Below are 22,347 nucleotides of genomic sequence, written 5' to 3' on the forward strand. Positions count from 1 at the left end.
TGAACAGTCCAAAGCTGATTGTGCCATTGTATAAAAAAAGCCCAGTGATGTACAGTATTTTACTATGATTATATGGAAGCGGGGAGTCGAATAGGATTTGAAATCGAAACACTCAACATTTTCTCCCTTTCTTCTCACCGTGAGTGAGAAATCTCGAAAAATCTCTGCTGCTGCAGAGAAGGTTGTATTGAAAGGCTAATACAACATCTCTGAAGAGCCAGTTCACATTCCCAAATAGTGAGATAGTGTGGCCATATGTCTGGATTTAGGCTGGACAGTCCGTTTTTTTTGGATGCTTTGTCTGCTTTGTCACTCATTTGTTCTCCTTTTTGCACTGAAACACAGCCAATGCCCTAAGATCTACAGTATGGTCAAAGGCGTCTGAAGGCGGTGTTATCAAATATGTCTGAAACATCATTGGTTAAATAACGTAAACAAGGCTTCCATGTGCTGACACATTTTGACAGAAATGTCAAAGCGTTTTGTTGTGAATGAACACAAACCCTGTGAAGACATTTACGCAGATCATGACATATCACAAATGTAAGTTGCAATTGTTATCATGGACAAAATTGTATTGCAGTTTAGTCGTGCGTCTTCATTTTTGTTATGGAAATGGCCACCCTAGTGCGAGGGCCTTGCTAGCTTAAACAATCAGCTAAACATAAGAAAGAAAATAATAAAGCAAACACTCCACAGCAAGCTTTGTGACTTCGTGGTTACTGAAGGTACATTTATGAAACTGTAAGGCGATATAAAAAGAACAGCTGCACTGACATAAACAGGAAGTTTACATTAGCATGAGCTCCGCTTAGCATTAGCTAAATTGTATTGAAGTGTAGTGCGAGGGCCTTGCTAGCTTAAACAATCAGCAAAACAGAAGAAAAAATAATAAAACAAACACTCCACATCAAAGTTTGTGACTTCGTGGTTACTGAAGGTACATTTATGAAACTGTAGGGCGAGAACAGCTGCACTGACATAAACAGGAAGTTTACATTAGCGTGAGCTCCGCTTAGCATTAGCTCCGCTTAGCATTAGCTCTACTTCTCTCACAGACAATAATGCTCATACTTTACACATAGCTTTAGCACACAGCAACATGAAGAATTATGTTTAAACAGAGAGCTACATGTTGTGATTAGGTCTGACTATTGCTGTTTATAGCAATAGTTTATATAAAAATACCATAATAGCACTATTATAAACAAGGCTAACATGTCAGAATGTGTTTTGCTCTTCAAGGTGACAGCATTTTTGTCATAGTGCCGTTTATTTGAAGAGAACAAATACATTTTATTGAAAAGAGTGATGAGTGAACAGCCATGTGACCTTCATGCTTTTCAAGCCTGACATGTTTTTTCCACCTCAAAGGAGTGACAAAGCTCAGGCTGCTTTATCTCTGCCAAGGAAACCAAACAGGTGAGACAAATAGATCTGTGCAGTCTCACTCTCACCAGTGACCGTAGAACAATGACTTTGTCTGCTGTGCTTTCATGAAGAGAAGTCTTTTTTTTTTCGTTATCTGACTGTATTACTGTACACTATCGACATTGCAGCTCCTCACAAGATAAGATCCTGTCTTTTCTGTTTGAAACAACAACACTGTTTCTGATATTGACATTTTCACTCAATGAAACTGCGTTCACAAGGACTTTTTGCATTTTCTCCACCAAATGATGTTGATTTTGTGTGTTTCCCGTTGGAAAAACCAACCCCTAACAGACTATATGTCACAACCCGACCTGTACCAGAAACCTGATTTGTTCTGCACGTGTAAAATGTGGCCTGGATTTTTGATAAAATAATGTTTTGTTATATTTTTAGTAGTTAGCCTTCAAAATAGGAGCCACTGACTGACCTTTTTCCTACTTCCCTCTATAAATCTTTTGCCATAACACTTGGCAATACAAATAACTCACAGTTGTTTTTATGTTATCTTTCATTTTAGTCGTCATTCCACAGCTGTCTTAAAACATTAGCGGTAACAGGAAGTCGTCTCCCTCTGGTACAGCAGGGCATTTGGAACAAGGGTTAGAAGAAGAGAGGATGAAAAGTAAGAATGTAAATTTAGGTAAAAAAAACTTAAGTTTTGTTGCCGTCCTGTGTTGTATTTAGTGATGGATTTAAGACACTTTTTTTATTTTTGTATAAAAACAGAAAAAAAAAGATAAAAAAAAAAGATATTTTGGGTGTTAAAATACTAACTCATTAGCATTTAGAGTATAGTAAAGCGGCTCACTCATGCCAGTAGCTCTTTTGTCAACTACAATTCCATTACTGCACATCATTTCATTGGTTGATCTCAAGAACTCATCAGTGGCCTTTATTATTCAAACCTGCAGTTTTTCTGAGAGATTGATGTGCTCCATTTATAAAATGGCACCTGTGTGGCCAGGTTGTTAAACTCATCTTTTTTTTTATTTCCTGTCGTGTCTCCACAGTCTGCTTTTTTTTTTCATTAAATGCCTCTTTTCGGAGATCATGAGCGATAATAACAACAATAATAATAATGAGATTGGCTGCTTTAAACGTCGTCTTTCAGGGTTTATATGGTAGAAGAAATAGAGAGTGATGCATTTGCCGCGTTGGTGGAACAATTAGAGCTGTGTTTTGCAGTGTTGTTAAAGTTGGAATCAGTTCATCATTTTCTGCTACATTAACTGATTTTTATCTCTGGAACAGAAACAGCCGTGACTTGAAGTCGTCCGAGCATCTGTCGCATTCACGTTATCTCTAAAAAAAATAAACAACTAAACCAATCTTCAGCTACTTTGACAGTCAATTCATTGTTTTAAATGTTGTCTTTTAATAATAAATGGAACATGTTCAGGTTTCTTTTTGCTCCTTAATGACCATAAAATTAATAAATATGTGGTTTGTAGACAAAATGAGATATTTGATTTCATCATTTCTGCTGTTTGAGAGGCCAAGGAAGTCTACAATTAAAAACATTTCATTGATAATAGTAATAGTTAACTGCACAGTTTAACAGAAGTCTCAAACTTGCGGCCCATGGGCCAGAAAACTTCAATAACTGTTTTTTCCCCCCCTCTCCATCCTCTCTCCTCCAGAGTCGGAAACACGCCAACAAAGTGCGACTGTATTACATGCTACATCCTGTGGATGGAGGCTGCCCTGCCAAGAAGCTCAGAACAGACAATGTAAGTCAATCCTCCATCCTCCATCCTCCTGTCACCTCGGGTCCCCACAGTGTCGGTAATCGCAGAGAAGCAGGCGCGCGCGTCAGGCCGCGGCTGCTGCGTCACGTTGGAAAAACCTGTATTGTTAGTGGATGTTCGTTCACGCTTGGCTGACAGATAAACGGCTGCGCCACCGAACAATGCGACAGTCACATGCCGGGGGAGGGCAACCTTTCATCCGACACAATGCCCCTCGCAGCCCTCCCGACCCTCCGCGTCCTGTAAATTGAAAGGACGTGATGTGTTTGACAGACACAATTATGTGGCCTGTCGCTCTGCGTTCGATAAGCTTCTGGGCGATGACACGTGTTGTTTGGTCGCTGCAGCGTTTGTCTATTTATCCGACTTCTGCTTCTCTTTTCTTTTCCTTTTTTGGGGGGGAAACGAGTTGTGTTTTAATTCAGGAACACGTCAGCACACACGATTGACTTTTTTTGGTTTTCATTGCAGTGAATTGTGTTTTGATCACACATTCAATAAAGATCAGTCATTTCTTTTGGGCATGGGCATAGATGGAGAAGTGGAAATGTGTTTATCATCAGGTTTTGTGGAAAAAAAAAGGGGACAGAAATAAACTGATAGTTCTAAAAACAGACATTCAGAGACAAACAATCAACCTCTAAAATAGTGTCGGACATCCAAACACACAAATAGTTTAAAGTGATGCCTTTACTCTCAGTTAAACAACCTTTTCTGGCTCAAACCCTAAGTTTGACTTCCTGCATCAAAGTCCATAGAGGAAAATTAACACTTTTACATCATAGTAAACTAGAGCTGTTAATCCACTTCTGTCTTTGTCAGTAATTTCGGTGTTTGAAATCCTATGTTCAGATTTACCCGAGTAACCGCAAGTGTGGTTTATAAACTTCTGTTTCCAGTGAGAGAACGCTGTCAAATGGTGAAATAAAGTGGTAAACGTACACAATATCATGTGTACATGTCCACTACCCTCAGGGTGTTTACTGTTGGTGTCTCAGTCTGTCGAGTTTCTGGGATGATGGAGGATGTGAGTGGAGAGGCTGCAGTGAAGGAGCTGAGGTCTCCTCTGTGATTGAGGGACTTTGCAGATATGAGTCTGGAAATGTGGCTTTTCTGAAGCAGATAAAAGCAGCATAAGTGATGCCGCCGCTTCCTCCCGCTGCCTGGGCTATTCCCTTTCTGTCTCACTGTCCTTTTCCCTGACAACCCATCACGCTCGTCCCTGCCTCTGTCAGATTCCTCTTCTTGTCCTTCCTCGTGCTTTCGTCTACACATTTCCTCTTCCTCCCATCATGCTCTGCCCTGACCGTCTGCTCCGTTACACGCCTCCGCTTATCTGTGTTTTCCATGATTACCTTTTCTCCTGCTTGTTATTCCCCCTTTTCTTCTGTGTTCGACTCAAATTCACTTCTTTTCCTGCACTATCCCATCTTCAAGTGTTCCTTCACTTCACTTCCCTTCCCACTCTACATTCCATACAATTCTCTTCCATTTACATTTTTCTCGTTTTCCCTTTTGTTTCTTATCCCTCCCTATTTTTATCTCCTCGTCTCTGTCTCACAAGTTCTCCTTTCTTTTTTTTTTCAGCTCTTCTATCACCTTCCATTCTCACTGTTTTTCCCACCATGTCATTTCCCTCCCTTCTCCTGCCTCCTTTCATTTTAAATTGTCACTTTTTTCTTTTCAATCACTGCACTGCACTGCTATCTTCATGTCATTTGTCCCTCCTCTCCTCTCCTCTCCTCTCCTCTCCTCCTAAATCTTTTCATGTGACTGCTCCTTTGATGCGACTCTTCCAGTAGCAGGAGTCTCAGTGTTTATCTCCTGTCAGTGGTTTGGGCCGAAGCTTTTATCGCTCCTCCCTCCCACGGAAACCGACGCCGTCGCGGCGTTGAGTGGCGACAACGCGCCGCTGTACGGGAACGCGGCGGCTCATCATTCTTCCGCTCTTCTGTGCCTCTGTTTGTGCGTTCAGTTCTTGTCATCGCGGCATCACGGGGTTACATCGTGCCGTTTGGCTGCTCGATGCAGAGTCGCGCTCTCTTTTACCCCTCGTCACTTTCTGCTGTGAGTTATGTAATTGCAAAAAAATAAAAGCATTCAAGGTGAGATATTTGGATGAGGAGAAAATGGTGTCGTTGCAAACTTATTTGGATCTAGGAACAACTGATATATCAAGTTATAGAAAAACATTTAAATGATTGTATTAATAACATATCCTAAAATGCTTCAAGTCATCCCACCTAAATATCTCAAATTTTAGCCCTAAACTTTCTCCAGTTCCTCAGAAATGAGAGGTTCTGCCTCATTAGGACCAGGTTTGACTACTGACAGTTACTTGCGTAAAAGTACAAGATATGTTAGCAGAAAAGCTGAAGTCACTTTTTTAAGTAAAAGTCTTAAAGTGTATGACATTTACTGTACATTTTCTGATATAAAATGTAGTTTTAGAAATCAAAGTATCAAAGGAGTTAGGGAGGTTGTGGATTCAATTCCTGGCTCTGCTAAGTCTGGATGTGTCCTTTAGCAAAGACATAAACCAGCTCCTCAAGACTAGAAAAGCTCCATGTAAATACAGACCATAATACCACCTCTTCTTCTTCTGATGTAATTAAAACACAATGAGAACACAATAAATCATTTCAAAACTTCTCCCACCGTTCATGTGACCTTTGACCTTTGCTGTTCAACTGAAAAACAAAAAAATCTGTTTGGGGAAAAACAAAAAACTTACAATAATCTGGTTGTACGTTAAGTGTGCATGCGCTTAAACTAATAGGTCAGAGGTCAGAGGTCACATTAAAGGTGGGAGAAGTTTTGAATCATAAAAATCTTAGCAGGGGTGCATGTGTACACTTTTATATCCGCTGTACACACTTAAGTTAAAGTACTTTGGCAACACTTTAAAAAACATACTCAATCTCAAACCTTAAAACACCTACAGCACTTATCAGAAGCATCATTACGACCCGTATTTATGACACGACTGAGTGTTTTAATGTTTAATATACACGTCAACGCTTTTCCCAGTGAAATACAGTAGAACGTCTTCACGTCACATTCACACATATATAAACCACAAGGCCTTTCATTTTGACCCCATGCAGCATCTGAGCAAATTCCTTTGGCTGCTTTCAACGATTTCATCAGCGTTTAAGCCCTTAAGTGCCACATCGTGTGGGTGTTGATAGTAAAAAAGAGATTCATGCCGCGTGATTCACAAAGTTGGCAAAGGGCCCGAGGTGGAAGCACTCGTTCACAATGAGTTGTATATTTTCTTGTTTCTCACTCTGTGTGGCCTCGACTATTATTCCAGCCGCTCCACTCTCAGTTAGTGTGTTGTGTACGAGTGTCAGATGGAATCAGAATCTGCTTTGTGCTCGCTGTGTTAAAACGGTGTTTACTGCTGCAGAACCTGAGACGTGAACGCGACCATAGTCTGGCTTGTGTCGCCTTGGAAACGGTTGTAATGTGAGAGAAAGTTGAGCTCAGTTTTTAGGTTTTTAAATTCTTTTATTTTTTTCACATCTTTAATCCGTAAATAGCAGTGTAGGGCTTATTTTCTTGAAAGGAAGTGACTTTGACGTCCTCTGTTGTTTGCGGGAATGAGGCACGTCTCTCAGATCCACTTTCTGATAATAAAATAACACATTTATCTCTGGAAATTAGTAAAAAAGTGAAGTGGCCCTTTAAGATAAAGAAGAATCCTTTATTGATTCACATGGGGGTACAATCTGGGTGTTACATTGGCTCAACAGGGAATAAAACCATCAGTAATAGGAAAGAACCCATAAATAAACCAACTATATTGAGAATAATTATGAAGAATTAGACTATTTGAAATATATGCATACTAATTTGCATATTAAGAGCTCCAACACTCTGGAACTCAAAATTCTATTCTATAATTATATAATTGCATCTTAAGAATATGTTTTTCACTTTTTTCTTTCTTGGAAATTGAAGTTTGTTAGCTGCTCACTCCCCTGCACCAAAGTCCATAGAGAAAATCATCGATTTTACATCTCCAATACACAGACGTTTAACAATCCTCCGCTGCCTCCATCAGGATCTCCAGCTGTTATCTTCTGACTTTGGTCTGGTGTTCGAAATAGTTTGGTCACACAATCTTAAGTGGCAGACAGTTCTATAAAAAGGCAGCAGTAGAGCAGCAGCTCCCGTGTCTCTGCCAACTAAAAATGCAGATTTTCACTATGGAGTTTGGTTGCCAGCGAGTGGTTTACAAACTTTCAGTTTCCAGCCAAAAAAAACGTGTCTAATGGATACATAAAGTGGCAGGCGAACTCTTTAGACTTCAGCAGATGTACTTTAAATTTTATTACAGGGATCCCACGCCTTGGTTGACATCAAATTCAAGGACTTTTCAAGGACTTTTCAGCACTAATTCCCTAAAATTCAAGGACCAAATGTGCTAACATAGCTTCACCCATGGCGAGTCTTTGTAATTTGTCTTTGGTGAGACAGAGAACTTGGAATTTTCATTTCCCAGACATCACGTCGTCGTTTGTTCTCTCTTTGCCTAACTTTACTCGCTCATTGTTCTGCACGGAATCTCACGTCAACGGGTGAATATACAGTGTGTCTACGTACGTCAAGCAACGCAGGACATGAAACAGTAGGTGGCGTTGTAACAAACATTAGGGAGACATTGAACCTAAATATCAACTTAACTTCTTTCTTGCACAAATTGTCTATTTAGGGGGCGATTTTCCAAAACTTTCCAAAACGCTGCACAGCCTGAGCCTCTTGTCATTCAGCGTCCGTCAAACCCACATTCAGCCACTTGTGTTTTCCAGTTGACACCCACCACTGACAGTGACTGTAATGCCTGTAACAAGATGCCGTCAACGAGGACATCGACTGTCAAATCTCCACATTAGGGACGCGCTCCCGTTCCGCTGTGCATCGTACAAATCAGCCGCAGAGTTATAAAAACTAAGATAACATCCCTCTGCCACTGAGACGAGGATGTGGTGTGAGATGCTGTCAGGAGACGAGGGGTGTTAGAGCCGGTGGGAGGAGTCTGGAGGTGATGGAGCAATTCCTCCGAGCCTCGCTGTCGTCCAAATTAAATCAACCTCGGGGGTTAATATCAGGTCCGGGAGCAGCAGGCGGCTCATGTGTCAGGGACAGAGACAGAGATGTGGGTGGAGAGAGAGCGAAAACACACTCCTTCACCTCCTCAATTTCCACCGCTGAGAGTTCTCTCATCTGTTGTGTGTCGTCTCGTCATCGTTGTGTATTTGGATCGTTTTCATTTTTCACACCTAACTCTGTGCCTACATTAACATTTAGAAACACAGCGGGGTGTTGTTCTGTGTATGTGTATAATTTATTGACGTTGTTAAAGGTCCAGGGTGTAACATTGAGGAGAGTTTATTGGCAGAAATTTAATTTACTTCCCATAAGTATATTTCAACGAGTGTATAATCTCTAAACAAAAAAAGAAAAATGCTTGTTTTTTGTAGCCTTAGAAGAAGCCTATTATCTGTATTTCTGGTAAAGGCCTTGTTTTACAGTCATTTAGAAATGTTGCATTGATGGAGGAAATGGTGGGGAGAGTGGAGGCTGCTGTGAAAGAGTGTTTACATCCTGTCGGGCCACCGTAGTTCACCAACGCACTTGAGAAAAGAGGTGTCAGCTTTAAATGTCACTCAGTTTGTTTCCACGTTTTTGCCGTTTAATAAGACGACTGTCCTCATCCCAGTTTACGAGCTCTAGTAAGGAAATCCACTTTCTGAATGAACTGTATCAGCCTCCGCTCCACTAGAGGGCGATAACCTCTCTTTCAGCTTGTTATTAAACATGTGGGGAGTTGTTAACGTGTTAAGCACCATTCATAAACCTCCATAAACTTGTCCGGTTCGCACAAGAGAAAGAACTTTGGGCAATCTGCTAAAGTTTATCGGCTTTCTATCCAATATGTAACACTGGGAAAGTGATTGTGTCCAGGCAAGCTTTATTTAGGTGAAAACCTTCAACAAGGATCTCACCTGGATCCAAAACGCCTGAGCAATTTCTACAGGTGTACAGTAGAGAGCATCCTGGCAAGCTCCACCATAGTGTGGTATGGAAGCTACACCATCCAGGACAGAACATGTTCTCAAGAACCAGCAGTTTTTGAGGGTTTTGTGTGTATAAAGACATATCTTCATGTACATGATGATGCCATGTTTAAGGAAAACATAAAGACAAAGATCTTATTGGGAAAGTTCTGTTCCTGTGTTGATGAATCCTCTAAGCTGACTGAGCGTGACCCTTAAAGGAAAAGTGGGATCCATGATGGATAAAAAGACAATTCAAAGGACAGAAGTAGCCATTTGTCCCTAGTTTCCCATGTTCCTCCTCAGAGGAACGTTGACTTCTCCTGACTAATGTTGAACCAGCTGCAGATTTTCTTGGGGGCATCTTTAAGGCAGATTTTTAAAGTAAATCCATTTTGACTTAAGTGACCTTCTAACGTCTCCGTGCCATTTTGGTGAGGCTGCGTTCAAAGCACGGTTTAAGAAGTGAGTTTTGTTCAAGTAAAGGATTAATATGACATCATTTAACAGGGCCTCTGTGAAACCACAGCACTGTATGCTGACAGCATCCTGGCATTTTGGAGAAAGATGACAAATCACGTGACCAAAAACCAGGAGCTGCCTCACACACTGTGCCATTTTTCCCTTTTTCTCCCCCGCACACAATGTCACAATGAATCTGTGTCGGCTCTGCAGTCCGACCTTGGGCCCTTGGTAAAAGGGCACGTTGCCTGGAAGGGAGAGGGCTCCAGTTGAACTGCACAGATGTGATGCGACCATGCTGCGCGAACAAGGTGCAACCGTCTAAAAATACACGAGGCAGCACCGCCTCCAGAGACTGTGGGAGTCCGCGCCGCCTGGCACGGCCGCCGCGTCTGGAGCCGCTTGAGCTGATGTCATCTGACAACTGCACACGCTGCTGGTCATGCTAGTCGCCGCCATAACCTGCTCCCATGCAGCGCAGGGGGTGGAGGTGGGAGGTTGTTGGGGTTTCTTCTTCAGTTTTAAGGAGTTTGATTATAAGACTGAACGTTTACAGAGCCTACAATGCTAAACTTCATGCCAATTATTGCTGAATAATGATTACACACGAAGGAATGTGAGGGTCTTAACTCAACCGAGCAGTTTCTAATTTGCTATTATGCAGCCATTCTCTATAACGTCAAAACAGCAGCTCTATATTTAAGCATTTTTTTCCTGCATATTGGGGCAAAAAAAAAGAAGGAAAAATCAGATTTGAATGGCTCTATGAGAAATGCACAGCTCAGCTAAAATGTCCACCAGCAACGCAGAAACATTTGAGCCTTCACCGGAGGCAGAATGGTTCCTGTTGATAACAATGCTGCCGGTGAAGTGATTAATGCTTCGCACGGGTGCAGGAACGATGAGTCAGGTGATCGTTAGTTGGCAGAGTTGAGGAGGCAAAGCTGCTTCATGAGCTGGATTTGAGTCAAATCCCCCCGGGTTGGAGTTAAGTCGAATTCTAACTGGGAAAATTCATGAAATCGGCTCGGAAAATCATCACTATTTAAATTTCCTAAGTATTACTAGTTCATGGAAACACCTAGAAGGTGCAGCTTGGACACATCATCAGTAAAGAACCCAGGGTCACGTTTCATCATCAGAAACCCTCACCTGGACGACCCAGCCGGGGTTGATCAACGTCCTACTCCGTGCTTCGCCCCTCCTGATCCACAGCTAGAAGCTTTTTCTGCTGATGTTTCTGGTGGCTTTCATCTCTGGTGGCTTTCGTCTCTGGCAACCCTCTTATGCCAAGGAGCCTTAGTGCTCGGCGCAGAGATTGCCCTGGAAACCCCCCTGCAGCCCACCTTGATCGTCTCACAGCGGACCCTCCAACTGTTGGCTCTGCAGGCCTCTACCAGCTCAAGATCAAAATGATCTGGTCATATTTATCATTACCCAGGTGCACTGCAACAGGGCAGGGTATGTGACCCACAGAGGGATCCCTCTAAATCCCTTTAAAATCCTCCTAACTTGGTCCAATGTGACTGGATTGACAACAAACAAGAACCAGCAGCATCTCCTCAGCTTTTTTTAAATCTGTGTCAGCAGTTTGCTTTTGGACATCAATTAAAACTACAGACAGTTTGTTTTGATGCTGCCTTGGAGGTTTCGTTCTCTGCCTCCTCTCTGAGGTCCAACCCACTGCAATATGGAGATGATAGTCATCACATTCCTGCGTTGCAGGAGGAGACTCTATCCTCCCCTTTTAATAATGAGGAGCGTGGTATTGATTGGTTTGGAAAGTATCTGGGCAGCACTTCATGTCACCATGTGAGACCGGATTCCTGTTTTTTTCCGATGTCGAGCACTATATTTGAGATACTTTGGAGTTCTTCACTGGTTCAAAGATTTGTGCACAAACCGGAAAAAAACCACACATATTTTACACTAACTCAACCCATCCATCCTCCGTAAGCTTGGATTTTCAGCAATAGAGCGAGACCTGAACCACAATGTTTCCCACAGTTTTTATACCGTATGTGCGCCCACGTTTTAAGTCCAAAGAGCATATATGTGCATAGTAAAGCATTTCTTACTATTTACTGCCGTTGACTGTATGTATCATGAAATAGATAAAAATAAAGACGTATACGGCATGTAAATTCATCAAAACTTAATGTTATACAAGTTCTATTTAATAATTCTGGAGCAAAAAGATATCTTTACTGTATAAAATATGGTTAAAACCAATTCTATATTAGTTTGAAGGTAGGATGTAAAGTTCACGTTCAAATTATGTACCTCTACATAATACTATCTACGTCTCATGTAAGTAGCACCCCTTGAAAGTTTTTGGAAATTGGCCTAAATAGACATGAGTCATTGAAAGTGCTTGAATTATGTGCAAGAAAGACGTTAAATTGATATTTAGGTAAATGTGTAGAGGTGTTTTGACACTGTCCACTGTCTCATTCTCCACCGTTGACTAGAAGAGCGGCTACAGCAGGTTGTGTGTAGTGCGGGATGTGTTTGGATGAATTACAGGTCATTATAAAGTTGTCCAAAGTTAATTTTTTGGAAAAGTGACAGCTCTGTTAGTTCATGGACAATAAGGCGAGCAGAAAAGATGCTGATTCAAAACCTCCCACCAGCTTTTAATGGAAGAAATTAACCATCTGGTAGAAAAAAAGGTAAAATGCTTCATCATGGTCACAGTTAACTCTGGACCCAGAGCGTCTTCAAATAAATTGTGACAGTTCATTTTTATGGTTTATCTGTTTGAATGTTTGTCATCTTTTGCCTCGTGGAGCCTCACAGCTAGTTGAGCGGCATGAAGGATTAATTGGTGCGTGGTCTAAACGGGTGACTGTTATGCTCAATTTAACCAGAGTCAACACATGCATTTCAGCTTTATCTCTCAACAGAGCCATTAACATTTATACCTGACCATTTTTTACGCATGAACTTTACTTTATTAACCACAATAATCCCACTTAATCCATGAGTTATATGTTGCATTTGCTCATCAATGCACAATCGAGTACTCTGTCACGCAGACGTGATCTCCGCACTCATCTATGCAGCTGGTCGGCTGGTTATTTGGTGTTTTTCCCTCGCCAGTCTATTTAACTGCCAGTTCCCATTAAATCAGGCCTGCGGCGGTGCCATCTGATCCTGTGTCGCAGTCGCACCGGACACGACGCAGGTGTCCCACGCTGCCTCAAGTGAACAAGAAGTGACTTCGCTCTGATGCTTCCACTGCCTGGGACCTCCTCCTTGAGCAGTATCCGAACAGATTGCAAACTTGCCACGCGGACACTTAATGGCAAGAAAGAGCACACGCGTATATAGCATGTGGTCAGAGATGGAAAGAAAGAAAAAGCCTGTGGTGCTTTAAGTTCACAGTGAAGTCACACAGATGTCCAAACTCTATTCTAATGCAGGACTTAAAAACATCGAGTACATGGCGTGATTTTACTCTTTTGCAATACTTCTTACAAACCCGCAAAATGCACAAAAATGAAAGAGAAATTAAGTTAATTTAACCATTTCTATTACAAACAATTGATAATGATGCAGTAGAGAATTCAGGGAATCCAAAACATTCTTAATGGTTATTATTTTAGTAATATTATTATTTGAGTCTGCAGATGGACACACTCACACACCAGAATGTGCATATTTGCGTCCCCACTCGTTCACCACCACTAGCATCAGAAGCAGATGGAGCGCCCACATGTATAGGACATGCCGTGCTGTACGTCTCGCGTGTCTTTGTCTCTGAGCTCTTGAGTTCCATGCCAGGTGTCTCCAGATTGTGTTCAAAACAAAGTTATTTTTGTAAGAAGAAAAGACAAAGAGGCCTTGAATAAAAGTAATTAAGAATTAGATTCATGACGCGTTGGTTTTATATAATTCTATATTATCCGCAAAGAGTTTGTAATGTGGACATTAGTGGGGTATTTTTTTTATGTGAAACTTAATTTATATCTCTTGATTGAATGATTCAATTAATTTGACACTCTGACACGAGTGGAGGCCACATCTTTATATTCATTGTCATCTTATCCAAACCTATCCATCTGTCTAAATATCTATTGAGATAGCTGTCTATTGGCACTTTTCTATTATAGAGTTCTAGCACTATTTGGCCCGACTCTACTCATTTATTTTTGCTTTTCCATTAGTACCTGGTACCTGGGTTAGGGTTAGAGTTAGAGTCGGACACTAAAATGTGACTGCAACAGACTGCCGGCCACTGATTGGTCAGTTAAAAATCCTGAAAAGGACTGAACTAATGGAAAAATATGTGTCTGATGCCAAACCAGTATAGCGTCGCGTCGAGCTAGAACTGTTTAATGACAAAGTGCCGTATGTATTGAGTAGCTAGCTTGACAGATATAGATCTATCTATGCATCCATCCATCCATTTAGACAGCGATCTATGTATGGAGCAAGCAAGCTGTTGAGTTAAGTATAGCGAGATAGATATTGACAGCAAGCCACAATTATCTATCTTACACTTCTCTTGACAGGCTTCAAACTCAACAGGTCTATTTACTCGGGTCGCCAGTGTGTGCTGTGGCGACTCTGACGTTGTTTGGATGAGAAACATAAGAAAAAGTGCTCGTAGTGCAGGCTACATGCACTGAAGAGGAATGTTAATGTGGATTAATGAGGCACATTATCCTGATCAATGTCCATCACTGAGTGAAAATGCAAGAATTTGTTTTCATTACATTTTTTTTTTTGCAGTTGCCTAGCGACGGCGTTCTAAGCGTAACTGCCCAGTGTGTTGTCTCCGCGTTGAATCACTTCTCACTGTTGTCGTGTGTGGTGTTATAGACGGCGGTTGGCATCCACACTGTCTTCGCTTCTCCTTCTGCTCCCTCGCTCGCTCGCTCGCTTCCCTCCAGTGAACGCTCAGCGTTGTGTTTGCCAGCGCTCGACAGTACACGGCTAACGAGGACTGTACTGTATGTGCTGCGCTTAAATTTCTAATAAACAGAGGTCCAGTACGGCCAGCGAGGCAAGAAGGTCACCACTGAGATACTTTTAGATTCAGCTACTCCACTCTCCTGCAACCTTTAGGTCGTTCATGAAGTCTAAAGTTTGTGTTTCTGTCAACTGTTGCAACACTTTTTAGCCACGTTTGCACCTCGGCTACACTGTGTGCCGACAAAATCCAGACAGATTACAGCAGAAGAAACACACGAGCACCTCAGGAGCATTAGATATTGTATCAAATGTTTCCTGAGAGCTGGCGTGTCAATCTTGTGCCGTTTGAAAGATGAGCAGAGCAGAGGATGATGCCTCTCTGTATCTCCCTAACTGCGTTTTGCAGCTCTCCTCATAAAACTTCAACTCCACTCCTCCTTTTCTCTTCCAAAATATCCTCCACTTTTTAAGTGTCCTCTGGGCTTCTTACACAAAGGTTTAGGGACGAATGTGAAGAGAGAGCGAGAGACTTGACTTATTATTCCCAGTCAAGGGCCGTGATTTAGCACAAACGTCTTCTCCTCAAGGAAAGCGGAGTCGAGCAGAGTGGAGGGAACGAGGCCAAAGGTACGGTGCGTGGCTGAGGGTAATGAGTCATTTGTAAAAAAAAAAAAGGAAATTCAGAAAAAGAATCCAAACAATGAGACGAGTTAGAAATGTGTGGGAGTGCTGACGAATGGTGTTCATCCTCTGTGAGGCTGTGGCTGCATGCAGTCTCTTTTCTCCTGAGTAAAGTTAGGATAGGAGCTGACTTTCACGGTGATTTTAGAGGATGAAAAACTGAAAGTTTTAAAGGAATCTCTCGTTAAAGGATGATTTATGACGACGACGCCGATTATCGCATCGGGTTAATTCATAACTTGATGAATCGAGCGTGCTGCTGCTTCCAACCTCTTTTAAATTCATGTCACGTTCTCTTCCTGTTCCTTGAAACCTTTCACTGCCCGGTCTAAAGTGACCGATGCATTTTAAATGGTCCAATACTGACACAGAAACCTTGAGCAAACTTTGCCAAAGTTTTCTGACTAACGTCCAATCTAATGCAACGTTAAATGTTTCTTGAATACCAATTCAAGGGAGATTGTTTGTCCAAATGCTTGTTGACACTTCAGTGCTAACCAATGAGGGACTGGTATCAGTTTAATATCGCTTCTTGATACGCATTCCTTGAAATGAGTGAGTGAAGTTTTCAGGAAAAAAACGAAAGAAAACACAGGAGCAATCACAACAATTAGCTTAAATCTGTTTGGAGAGAGCAACCAATCAAGGATAGGCTAATATGGCCAAATATCACAATATCGATTGTAAATCAAATATTGATCAAAATGACGTCACAATCTCAATTTACAGAAAGTGTCCTGAAGACGTGCAAGAGGGGTAAAAAAGAACAGTTTTGTGATCGTAGCCATTGTAGCGCGACTAAACGTTAGCTCCTCCCGCTAACCCGAAGTTGCTACTAATTAATTGTATCACCGGTGTGGAAACATTCTGCCTTCCTGTCGTCCGTTTAAGGACGTAACTACAAAAACAACTCTGTTGTTCTGTCCTCACTTGGAGCAAAAACGTCCTCAAAATTCTAAAGCTAAAGCGATAACTAGCGCTATAGACGTGTTTGTAGCATCAGACATGTGACCTTCGTCAGTGGTGGAAAAAATGGGGATTTAAACATTTCATTGACGTACTGGAGCCAAGCTACTCAATGCCAAGCAGGTCACAACTTACTACAAAGCTATTTCCTTCTATATGTGATCACGTTATTGGAGGTCAGAGGTCACATTTAGTGACACAGAAGTTTGATAATATGGCCTTAGTGTGGTTTATTGATTATAAATTATGGACATTCAAGTCAAAATTGATTATTATTATGTCATAAAACCAATAATCCTTAATAATCCCATAATAATCCTTGATTAAACTAGACACAAATGGTAGACCCACTTGTGCTAAAAGAGAGAAAAAATATCTCTAGCAGTATATAAACCTTTTAGCTGTAAAACTATACATTAAAAGATAAAATGATGAGTTTGTCGATGGGGGAGGGATGTTCTTTTCAATACTAGAGAAAATTGGATGTTTAAATTCAAAATAATGGGTTGTCACTGGAAAAGTAGGAAGGTTTTTATGGATAAATTGACACAGAATGCCAAAATGATCTTTCTTTAACAGTAAATCATTGTAGAATTGAACAACAACTTCACCGCAGCTCACTCTCAAAAGGAGAAAAGAGTCTGAGAAGTGTTCGGGCTGCACTGAGCACGTCTGTCCGCCCCGGGGGTTTATAACGTTTTCATCTGAAGGATTTCAAAATAAGACAGCAAGAGTAAAAAATCTTTACAAAGGCTTGGTCTTGATTTATGAGGTTAAAATCTGTGATAGAGAGCACATTATTGTCTGCATCTGCTGGATAAAAAGAATATTAATCTCTTAAAGTGATTACTTATCAATCCCAGATGACGTCGCGGACCGATGTTCACTTCGAACGCCTCATCGTCAAGGTGAGGAGCGGCCGCGGCGACGGAAAAAGCAATTTGGATGGATATGTCGGCTTTATGTGGTTCATTAAAAGCGCTGAGCGGGCAACAATCACAGCTGCCCGTTCTGCTGAGTTGCTATAACCGATCAGAACTTCCTCCAAAGTCCCACTGAGGGGGTCACCCACAGCAAACCTGCTGTTCTAAATCATGTTGCACCTCGTGAGGAGACACGGAGACGTCGGCAGATGTTTGGATGAGGAGAAATGGCAAAAGCAACAAAGGCAGCTGCAGCAAACACGAGGCGTTTCCCCATAGCAAAGTCGTTCCATTTTGTGTTTTTGTATTTGGCAAACTCTGACACACCGAGTGGACCAGCGGCAATCTGTCTCGACTGCGTTGACCTTTGAGGAGAATAAAGAGCTGGAAACAGAAGACGCCGTTGTAGCCTGTTAGCTGTCAACGTCTTCACAGTTCTTTACACTTATTAATATTTGTTTCACTCGAGTCGAACAGAGAAATTCATGCCGAATACTTTTATCTAGCGGTGTCTCTGAGATAGAGTGGAAAACATTCTACAGCTGTGAGCACAATCATTAAAAGTTCAGCAGCTTGAGTTTTGCTTTTCTCGCCTCATAAATGGGTGAAAGTGGAATGTGTAAAGTCACTTGATCTGTATGTACACACTCATTTATTCACATCTTCTCGCTGTTGCCTTGAGAAAGTCCAGTCAGGGTTTGTCCTCATTCAACCCTCAAAATTCAGGGTTGCCAGTTTCCTGATTAGAAAATAGGAGTTAACTCAGTTAACTGTTTACATATTGCACCCCCGCACCCCCATGTGACTGTTATACTGCACTTCACATAGGTTACATTACCCCACACACTATACTTTAACTATCACAAAAGATGCAATTTCGCTGTTTTCTCTGCTTTTTTTCCCGCCTGAGCAGTGTCCTCCGGTCGCTAAGTTACTGTTACATCCTGCCGCGTCTCCGTTGCTATGACACACAGGACTCGCAGTGAATCAGACAACCAATTAAAGTGCTTATTCTCTGTTGGATAGTAATGACAGACAGACAGACAGACAGACAGAGAGGCAATCTTCATTAGTGGACTCCTAATGTGTAATTCTTCTGTCATGGTTACTTAACTATCAAAAATATAAGTAACAAAGTGAGTTCCTTATCTGTTCAATATGGAACAAATCCAAAAATGTAACGGTTGGTGACTCTAGTTCAGTTTAACCTCACCAAATCTTACATGGTATTCCAAGATGGCTATCACCAAAAAAAAAAACAGGACTTATTTATTATTTGTTTATTCATGTAGGTATAGTGATACAATATCATACATACATTTTTTTAAACGGTCTCAAATTTTTCCAAATGATTCCCTAAAATTATGCTTAATTTTCTCCAGGTTTAAGAATAGCATGAGTTAGCATAGCCATTTAGGTTTTTACTGTTTTACTGAGCATTTTCAAGAGAACGTCTGTGATATTTGATTGACAGTAAATCACTCACACACATGCAGTAGTATACTGTTTAGTTTTTGAAAGTGTATGTGCTGTTTTTGTACACAAAATACCATATAAATTGTTTTCGTATGCTAGTGCAGCTGACAGCTAACCCAAGATAGTCTTACATCCATGGCTTTCACCAACTTGTCCTGACTTGTAAATGGAACGCGGCGTTAATATGAAGATCACTGTACTGTGTGTGTGACCGCAGCAGTAACCACCATGTCAGTGTAGCTTAGCGCTCCCATGTGTGCTCAGCTTAGCAACAGCAGACAGCGTTGTCCCCAGCTGTGATGGTGAGCTGCTCCTTTTTATCCCTTCTCTGTGGGGACACTCATGCACTTGGTTGTCCTTTTTTTCCTCCACTGGGTTCCTCGGAGGAGCTGCAGTGTAGTATGAGTTTCCTGACCTCCACATTTAGCCCATTATACGGTGCTAAAACGGGGCAAGGATCAAGCTAATCCAGGCTATTGGCTAACCACAGACAAATGCTACGATATCAAGGACTGGTGCCAACTTTTCCAGTTCTAAAAAGATTCAATAGTAAATATTTTTGCAGTATTTTTCATGTTTGGTCAAGACACTTCAGGATGTAGCTTTTTTGAGATGTAGGAAACATGAGTCAGATCAGGCCAAGACCGAACATCACAGCCCCATCGTGGTGTTTTAAAGCTCCAGAAATAATCAAATCTACCAACAATAATTGCTTTAAAAACATTTGGTTTTTGTTTCTTACGTAGAAGCCTTTTATATCAGTGACTCTTGAGATGGGGGCCAAAAGTACTTTTAAACTCTAAAAACATGCTACATTCATTTTAACTGGATGTATAATCACGGATGTAAGCTAACATTATGTAAGGGAACGGGCTTATCAGCACTTTTTTAGTTAAAACTGACATTTATCCACATCATAACCTGATTTCTGTCAACTCCATGTGACACAACAAAAAGTATGTTATTTTAATATTAATGTGTTAATAGTCTGTACATATCTGATAATAGATAATAGAGTTTTCCGTACCAGAATTATGTTATAAAATGTGATTATATACACTGTCATACTTCATTTTTAATATTACGTATATATATATAAAATCAGTGTTCCAATGGACATAAGACACCATTGCATGTAGTTCAACTGTTCTTCTAATGTATAAACACAATTAATTGTGTTTATTTGAGAATGCAGTTTAGTTGTGTGGGAGTCTGTCACAGCATAAGCTGGTTTACTTGTCACCGTGGCAACCAAAGAAAACAACAGCAACACCAACAGTAAAATATCACAAAGCCTGTCTGTGTTACCCCACAAATGCAGTACAGGCAGACGCTGAGACACTTGCTTCACTTAAACCCAGATGAAAGCGTGCAGCTGATCGCAAAGAGAGTTTGCTGACGGCAAATCAAAAAGATTATTTTATCATGTCTCACATGAGCGGGAGAGGAGACAGAGCTTCTCTCCGTCTCACTGTCCCCTCCTCTATCTCTGTGTCTTTGTGTCTCCATCATGGCGTTACCGTGCATGTTCACAGATGTGCAGTGTAGCAGAAGATTCCCGCGAATGCGGAAATCCGATTATTTCACACAGGTGTGTTTAAGATCGGGGAAAAAAAGTGAGTCTTATGTTTCACACATGAACACACCACAAAAAAAGAAAAAGAAGACACAATCATTTCATACCTGGATTATTCTGCAGGGTTTATTCTTTTCAAGGTTTAATTCTAGTCTTTTCAGCACTTTATAACTATATTTTATAAAGTTGTATACATGTATTTACAAAAACACAAAAACATACATACTCACATTGTTTTTCGCTATAAAAAAACAGCACTGTTTCTTAGATACTCAGAGTTAGGTTAAATCTAACTGAAACACATGCCATGATTGACCACTTTATTAGGTACACGATTTTATATGCTTGATAATGCCAAAAAAATGCCAATCACATGGTAGCAACTCACTGAATTTTGCTTGTTTTTCCATGTAACAAGCAAACTTGTTATGAAACCTATTTGTTGCGTCTTGAATTTCAACCGTTTTCCCAATGAAACCTTGAAAGCACAGCACTGAGATTCAAGGATTTCAAGATATACGAACAACAATAATAACAACAATAAACTTTGACTCCGTGCTTGTCAGTCTGGCAACATTACGCCTGCCGACCGCTTCATTAATTACATTTTCCCTGAAATGAGCTCGTTGTTTATCCAGTTTTAATTATCCGTCCTGTTTTAAAGGTGGCGTCTCATCGCTGTCTCTCTCATTTCTGTCTCTGTCTGAATGTGCTCATGACGACTGTGATGTAATATGGACGCTGCTGCCGCTGCTGCTGATGATGATACACAGAAATAAGCATGAGTGTGTGTGAGAGAGAGAGAGAGTGAGTGAAGGACACGACCAAGGGCGGGAGGAGGGCTCTGTATGTGTGTGTGTTACAACTCACTACACAAATACACAGCTTCTCGGACTAGAGTGTCAGATCTGATCACATGTCAGCACTTTGAATATATTCCTCGTATATTTGTGCTGTTTTGCTGTGGCTTGTTTATTTAGTCACATTTAAGAGCCGTGGATGATTCTGAGGCGTTCAAGTGGCGGGAGAGATGTGTCGCTCCTTATCGGCACTCGACGAAAGGTCAGCGGTTTGATCCCGGACTCGCTCTGTCCACGCGTCTAACTGTCCCGCGGCACTTAGACACCACTGACTGTGCCAGCAGTGTGTCTGTGTGAGACAGAGACATGTTGTTCATTCATAAATGTCCCTTATGCCATGGTTCTCAAACTACGGTACGTGTACCGCCAGTGGTACGCAAGCTTCCTCTGGAGGAAAATCCGAGTGGAGCGGGGTAACATTGATCAGAGTGCATTTAAATTAAACAAATAATTCAAAGAAATTAAAGAATAACAATTAGAGTCACCTGATCTCTCGCTCCATCTTAATTTAATTTCACGGCATACGGAGTTCAGTGGCGGAGAAAGCTACGTTAAAAGGATGCTCCATCCATCGCACTCAACCGATAGACTTGATGCACTTTGTTCTCTATGCGATGATATCATTGTCTTGCAATAAGAATCGTTGTATCATGATATTATTGGTATCGTGGACCATGTATTGTATAAATACATCAATATGTGTTTCTTATTGATCATATATACCAGTATCTGTGCATGTTTTGTGTTGGATTTGCTTGTGTGTGACGCGTGTGTTTTGGAATTCTTGTCCTTATTGATATCGCATCTCTTGTTCCTGAAACTTCCACTGAAACATAGTTTTTTTGGTTTGTTTTTTTTAGGACAACAGGAAGTTTTCCTTTACCTTTTGTTAACCAGTGTTGGCGTGTATCTCGCATATCATGCTGAAACTGGTTAAGGAGGTAAAGGAAAACTTCCTGTCGTCTTAAAAACGTCAGTCAGTCGTCGTAAAGGACTTTCACAACATATTCCACTGAAACACTTGGTGCCGTCCAAAACTGTGGGACAACAAGTTTATCTAAACTAAATCGTTAACTAATAATATAATAATTTATACACTCTGTATTTTCAGCGTACTCGCTTAATGACAGGAGAGTCATGTGATGTGTGACAAATGAAAATAGGGCTCCCCCCAAATGTCTTTGCATAATTCAGACACAAGAACATTTATACGCTAAAATGTATGTCATTAGAGAA

The 22,347-nt window shown here is 41.1% G+C and overlaps 1 protein-coding gene across 1 annotated transcript in view; it reads left to right on the plus strand.

The window, feature by feature from the left end:
• The window catches only part of zmat4a (zinc finger, matrin-type 4a), a 122,443-nt gene that overhangs the window by 39,789 nt on the left and 60,307 nt on the right, over nucleotides 1-22,347 (plus strand). Inside the window, exon 3 of the mRNA XM_044025357.1 lies at nucleotides 3,075-3,164. Coding sequence (XP_043881292.1) covers nucleotides 3,075-3,164 — 90 coding nt within the window. The remainder of the gene's footprint in view (nucleotides 1-3,074; nucleotides 3,165-22,347) is intronic.

Source organism: Solea senegalensis, linkage group LG5 (genome assembly GCF_019176455.1).
Source record: "Solea senegalensis isolate Sse05_10M linkage group LG5, IFAPA_SoseM_1, whole genome shotgun sequence".
In the NCBI taxonomy this organism is placed as follows: Eukaryota; Metazoa; Chordata; class Actinopteri; order Pleuronectiformes; family Soleidae; genus Solea; species Solea senegalensis.